This window comes from Antrostomus carolinensis, unplaced genomic scaffold, assembly GCF_000700745.2.
Source record: "Antrostomus carolinensis isolate BGI_N321 unplaced genomic scaffold, ASM70074v2 scaffold17688, whole genome shotgun sequence".
NCBI lineage: Eukaryota > Metazoa > Chordata > Aves > Caprimulgiformes > Caprimulgidae > Antrostomus > Antrostomus carolinensis.
The window spans coordinates 1-6,587 of record NW_010331091.1 but is presented as its reverse complement, the minus strand read 5'-3'; the positions used below and the strand labels follow the sequence as shown (position 1 = coordinate 6,587).

The 6,587-nt window shown below is 34.9% G+C and overlaps 1 protein-coding gene across 1 annotated transcript in view; it reads right to left on the bottom strand.

The window, feature by feature from the left end:
* Positions 1–6,045, bottom strand: part of LOC104528960 (phosphatidate phosphatase LPIN2-like) — a gene marked incomplete at its 5' end in the record, with an annotated part of 9,019 nt that extends 2,974 nt beyond the window's left edge. Inside the window, 8 exon segments of the mRNA XM_010173119.1 lie at position 1; positions 1,696–1,786; positions 2,264–2,412; positions 3,236–3,380; positions 4,501–4,583; positions 5,313–5,402; positions 5,508–5,577; positions 5,952–6,045. The exon segment at position 1 is cut by the window's left edge and continues 175 nt beyond it. Coding sequence (XP_010171421.1) covers position 1; positions 1,696–1,786; positions 2,264–2,412; positions 3,236–3,380; positions 4,501–4,583; positions 5,313–5,402; positions 5,508–5,577; positions 5,952–6,045 — 723 coding nt within the window.
* Between the last annotated feature and the right edge of the window lie 542 nt (positions 6,046–6,587).

The window sequence follows — 6,587 nt, the reverse complement described above, 5'->3', positions numbered from 1 at the left end:
GCTGAAGACTTTCTCTGTTAACATATGTATATGGTTACAGCAACGTCCAGGGGCACCAGCTGAGGTATTGACTTGTTGCAGTGTGCTGCACAAACACATAGGAAAAGACCATTCCACTAGTAAAAAATCTTCCAGGCATGTAATAGCTTACACACATGACTCAATCAAAACTGAGAAACAGAGAGTGCAAAAAGAACAGGGTTGGCAATACTAAGATGACACAATTAGATAGATTGTGTTTATGTAAGTGCCACACTGGTTTTATCCAGCTTCTTTCAGGCTGTAGGATGACATAAATTATTTTTAATTATCTACATCACATAATATTGGATGACAGATCTCCTGTCTTGCTTGTTGGATTTTTTCAGGTTGTTGGTCGAATTCGCAGCACAGTGAAGGACGGATAACAAGAAGCATTCATAGAGCGCCTGTATTTTTCCTGCAGACTTTGTAGGTTCATCTATCATACAAATTTGTACAGAGTGTTTATGTGCATTTTCAAAGACTTGATTAAATTTGGCAAATAATTGCAAAACTTCTCTTCTATTATGCACTCAATACAAAAAAAAAAGTTCAGGTTACCTTGCATGGACTGCAAGGGGCCACAGATGAAATTTAGCCACAGAATGAAGGCCACAAGAATGAAGGCCAATAATAGATCCAAGATCCCAAATATTTTGGGGGCAAGAAAGACTACTAAACTTCAAGAATAAAAGTTAATTATTTTAAGTGGATCATGAAGTGTTTAATAGTTGATCAACCTGTGATCCTCCTCAGTAGCAAGTATTATTTCTGGCATCACTATATTTTTAGAAAGAAGTTTGCTAAACAAAGGACCAAATCTGAAATGGGAGGAAATATGCAGGTTTATTCTGCCTTAGGTTACTGGACATAAATATAAGGCTATGTACCTCTTAGATGAACAGTACATTTAGAAGGGCGTGGTTCACAACACTTTTGAACTAAGCAAACCCCTCACCACTGCTGCAAGGGGGAAGGCACATGGGCTGCCTCTGCAGGTTCTTGCAGATCACAAGGTGAGCACGTTCAGTTGACTAACCCAGGGGGCAGAAAGGAAAATTGCCATTTTGCTGAATTACTTTTCTACTGTGCTACTGAACTGCATCAGCTTATGTCAGAAACACAACAAAGTGATAGAAAACTTGAGCCATTTCCTTTGTGGCAGTGGCAACTTGTTAATTAGGCTTGTTTCAGAACATGAAATCTGTCCTAAGGACATTCACTTCAATGCGTTAGCAAACACATTTAAAACAAAATATTTATGCATCTGAAGGACACAACGTAGGTTTCAGTTTACACTGTGCTGTGTTTGTAATCTGCTTTGTGATCAACCTGAGTTGGTGCAAATAGACATACGTTTGAGGCTGTTTGAGAAATTATTGCTATTATGGTTCTCTTCTGTAGTCACAACAATATTACACACAGTTTTTAAGAACAAAAAAGCAGAATCAAACGTTTGAGAAAGGAAGTAGTAAAAGTGGTGGCTTCCACTCCTGTGAAAGTATACAGCTGGGGAAAGAACTTCGTTTTGTTTGTGAATCACAGAAGTAGCTCACTTCCCAACATTTAGACCATCAAATTGTAATAAGTTGTATAATTATTAACAACAATCAAGTTACCTGCCCATTAATTCCCAAATTCCAGAAAATCCTAATTGATTCACAGATTACATACTCACTCATTTATGGAATGATAGAGTTTTGCAATGCCCTGATGAGTCCAGTCCTTGCCAAGCTGAGGGAGGATCTGTCCTAAAGCATCAGACCTAAAAGCAAAATCAGAGATAGCTGATACTAAGTATATGAGTTGTGTTAAAGACATTCACTAATGAACATACAACTTACTAAGTATTTACTTACTGCAGAAGGTTCTAACCATTTCAAAAGAGAATTAGTAACTATTCCAGACAGAGCAATTAGTGGAGCCATACAGCACATGTCAGTTTACAAGTTAACCTATGGCTGCTAAACCTGAAGAAGTCTAACTGAAAGGGCAGTAGCAGTACTCACATGGTAAATATTATCACCTTTGCATTATTCTTTTAAAAGACATTTTCTAGTTTGCTGTACATGCAAGTACAAATTAAAATCAAAGCAACAAGCTTTTTTCGTGACTGTTAATGAACACTCTTTAATAGTCTTCTTAAATCAAGTTTCTTTACCTTATTTTGAAAAGCAGGATAGGATCAGTAAAGCAAGATTTAAAAAAATCAAATAAAAGAAAAAACCGCAATGATACTTACTTGGTTATGGTTCCATCAATGTCAGATATGATGATTTTATCATTCCAGTTCCAGAGATATATTGTTCCTGCACAACGGCAAGTCCCTTGATACTGGGTTGTAATACTAAACACAACATCATTAGGGCCATCTCTGAGCTTCAACTTTGCCTTTAGAATAAATAAAAATAGTTAAAAATGTAAGTTGCCCTCACCATAAAATTTTTAGAATCATAAATGAGCTACAGAAAATGGTTCATATACTCGTCCTTGTTTATTCTGATTAACCCACTGAAAAGTGAACCAAAGTTTAACACTGGCAGAGTTTTGCTGCCTGTTTTGTAGTCTGGGTACATGTATTTGTCTGTAGGTCCTACATCTGTTTACAGCAGCAGATTACTGGACTCTCTGCTACTTTAGTTCTTGCTATTACAATAGACTTACAGTACTATCAAATATAAGTCCCAGTTTGCTCTAGTAAGCAATAGTATTTTCTACTTAGTGGACACTTTCCTCAAAATTCTTCCCTGATGAAGATTATACATTTAGACAGTAGCAGAACTAACTTAGAGGTCAGACTGCAATGACTAAACTGCATACCCATTTAAATGTACATTATTAGACTGTTCAGATCCCAGGATATTCAAATTGCAGAAGCCAACAGTGTCACTTTTTAGCACCATCGTAATCTAGAGGTTTGATTATAGAACTTTGTAAGAAATTATTTTTAATCCAAACACAGATTTTTAAAAAACACAACAGAAAGAAAATGTCCCTGCAGCTGCCCACACTAACACAGAAAAAGAATTTAAGTTTCTTTTTAAATTTAAAATTTTCCCATTCCTTTTTTCTACTGCTAGATAAGTAACCCAAAGATCATTTTTTACTTTGTGAAATGTACTTATGTGTCGCTTGTAAAAAGCATTAAGTCCAACTCTTAGAATCAGAGTGGAATTATGATGCATCCTATGTACAAGAAAGGCATTCCACTTACTATTTGGTCTGAAGACAGTCTAAGTGACTTCTTATAAGATGTAATGTTCCCATGGGTTGGATGCTCTACTGGGGCAGAATCCATTATCAGGGATTCCTTCAACTCCTGTGATGTTTCATCACTAGAAGAATCATCCTCTGGAGGTCTAACACGACATCAACCAGAATAAAGGTAAGCTAAAGAAAATCTTTCTGCTTATATTGAGGATTTGCTACCAGCCTGATAGCACAGATTAACAAAGTCCATGGTCTAGTTAATGCCCAGATAAAGCCAGTGTATGCCATTAAGCAAGTAAGACTTGTGATGCATGCTAGTATTGGTGGAGCTCCAAACATTACTATTACTATCTGGCTCCATGCATGATGGGTTTAATAAGACATAGTGTCAAGTGGCCGCTAATACTGTGTTGATGAATTAGGTAAACTGCAGATGAAAAGTGATACTGAATGAGTAACAGTGTTTTGTTTTTTTAAAAAGCTGCCACATTTACTACATAATTTAAACTGGGGGTGCTAAGTTAGTGGAGTAGCTCACCTTTTAAGGTTATTCACAGACTTATTTTTCTGCTAATTAGAGATTTCAAGATTAAAAGCAACATTTAATTTCTCTGAAGTATTCAATCACAATACATTTAGTTTTTTAAATCTTTAAGACACCAGCAACATTTACAGGTATCTTTGTAAAATCATGGAAGAATATGAATAGACATAATAAATTACCTAGACTAGGACAGTTTTGTGCTTAATAGTGCTAATTTTCAACCACAATATTGGGCAACTTGTGCACTGTAATTAATATTATTTTATTGTTTCAATTATTTAATATTACAAAAAAATTGCACATGGTTTAAATTATTCACACAATATTAGGCTTTTACAAAAAACAAAAACAAAAACAAAAGAATGATAGACAGTATCTCAGGAACAATACCACTATATTTACAGAGTAGTGGCCCATTGCTAAAGGTTACCATATATGTCTTTGTTGTTCTGTCAGTTACATTATGATTTAAGTAGTAAACACAATAGGATTTAGGAAATAATTGTAGTATATCTGTAGCTCCTACAATGTTTGTTGCCATATTATTTTGCTGAATTGTTTGCTACACACATCTGGTTCCTCTTCAATAGCTTAGAGGAAAATGTTTCTTCCCACAGTAAACTCCTACTGATTTCTTCATTCAAATTTAAAAAAAAAAAAAAGAAAAAAGAAAAAAAACCCAGACACAATTCAGTCCACAAAATAGTCTTCAGACAGGAACACACCTACTATTAACTTGCTCTTTTATGGTTGCTGGAAGTTCATTTGCTCTTTGCGTCTCAGTTTTCCCTTCTTTTGCCTCTGGTATCTAAAGCAACATGACAGCAAAAAACATATTGATATTTTAAGCATTTTAAACTGATCCAAGTGAATTCATTTTTCACACTTAAAGCAAATAGCTATCAATATAGTACATAAACTGTATTAAGTCTTAGAATAGCTTATTCTGTAAATTATTTAACAAAAGGATGTTTATGAAAAAATGATCCATTTAATTATTTCAGGCAACAAAACTCTGCATACCAGAAGTTAAGAACTACTAATTTAATGTGATTAATTCAGCATTAAAGGAGGTATCAACTGCTAACTTTATAAAATTCACTTTGGGGCTGGGGGATTAAATTTAAGGTACACACTCAAGGTTTAGAAAGCTTAACTTAGTCTAAAATGAGGTGTCTCAGCATAACATCTAATATGCAGCACAGCACCTCCTTATTTGTTTGTGTATACATTCCTAAAACATATTGCAGTGACTGAAGAGTAGCTCTGACAACTTCTTATGGCTTAGAAAAAAGTAGTTTAAATATTGTGCAACAGCTGAATACAATGAATTTTGTTGAAGCAACCAGTAACAGCAAATAAAGATATGGTACTTAAGACTAAATACACAGAAGCCGCTACAGCTACTGCAACACTGAGTAAGTCTCAGCTGGCAATCAGTGACACGTCTATATGCACATTGTTCTGAGGCACTTCTGACAAATTACAAGTTTTTCATCTTTTAACAGTTAAGGAAAGAAAAAAAAGTCTCAATTACCTGTTTAGTCATGCTTTCTCTCTTGCGCCAGAACCACCACCTTCCAGACTTCTTTGGCATCTTTTCTTTGACCCAAGACTCAACAGTAGCCTGAAAAATTAGGCATGTTTTTAATTTGTATAGAAAAACAAAACAAATAGATAAACGTGTTACTACATACGAAATCTTCAAAAAAGTATACATGTCTCTATTTACCTTAGGCAAACTCTTCTGAAACACCTGCAAGCTCAGAATCATTGGAGCAGCCAACGCCCAGTTATAATACCTGTTTCAAGACATGTTATTGATAACCTATTACAAAACCTGACTAGAGGTCAATAAATATCATTGTGCAAAATGCCTCTTTGTTGATTAAAATATATATTTGAGGCCAACAACCAATTTAAAAAAAAAGTTTTCTGCAAGCAGAGTTATTTTAGTATATACAATTCAACTACAATTCAGTAGTAACTGCTGAAAAAAAAAAATCTTACTTTGGTTAAAATTAATTTAATGCAAATCTTCAGTTCAAAATCATTCTCTGAGAAATAGATCATCCAAAACACAAACTGCAGTGGAAGCTGAGAAATGCACTCACTTTAAAGGCTGGATTTTAAATGAGATCTTCTACAACCTAATTACATGATATAGAGAATTTACCTGTTATAAATCCTTATTACCAAATTAGGATTGTCTATGAGTCCAGGGTTTTCAGCAAATTCATGATAAGTAATAATATGTTCCATGAATTTTTCTGCAATAGAAGCAGATTTTAATTAAAAATAGTAATACAAAATCCCAAGATATCTGATTAGCTTGTATCTAGGAAAATTCTTTCTGTCATTTCAGAGTCTTTGCTGATCTTGCAACACAACTCAAGATATGCCAATATGGTCTACCTGTCAAGAGACTTGTGACTACCTCCTCAGTAACAGGGAAAGCCTCGTACCACTTCTACAGTCACAGTAATGAGACTTAAGAAATTAGAAGAGGAAGGATAAGGAGGAGGTAGGAACTAATCCAGTTTGCAGGCTGGAAAAACAGCCATGCTTGTCTAAGCAAGTTTTCTTTAAAAATTACTATGGCAGGTAAGAGGCCTACGTACTACACTAAAAGTGGAGGGAGAAGGATGTTGCCAGCTTTTCAGGTTTGTTTAATCATTGACTACTAATAGAATTTTCATGACAAGTGACTACGCAAGTTGGCAGAAATTAATGATTTAGTGTAAGACCTCTGCAAGGAAGACATACATTTTTCAAATCAAATCTGGAGGGAAGGGATGCCATCCAGAGGGAC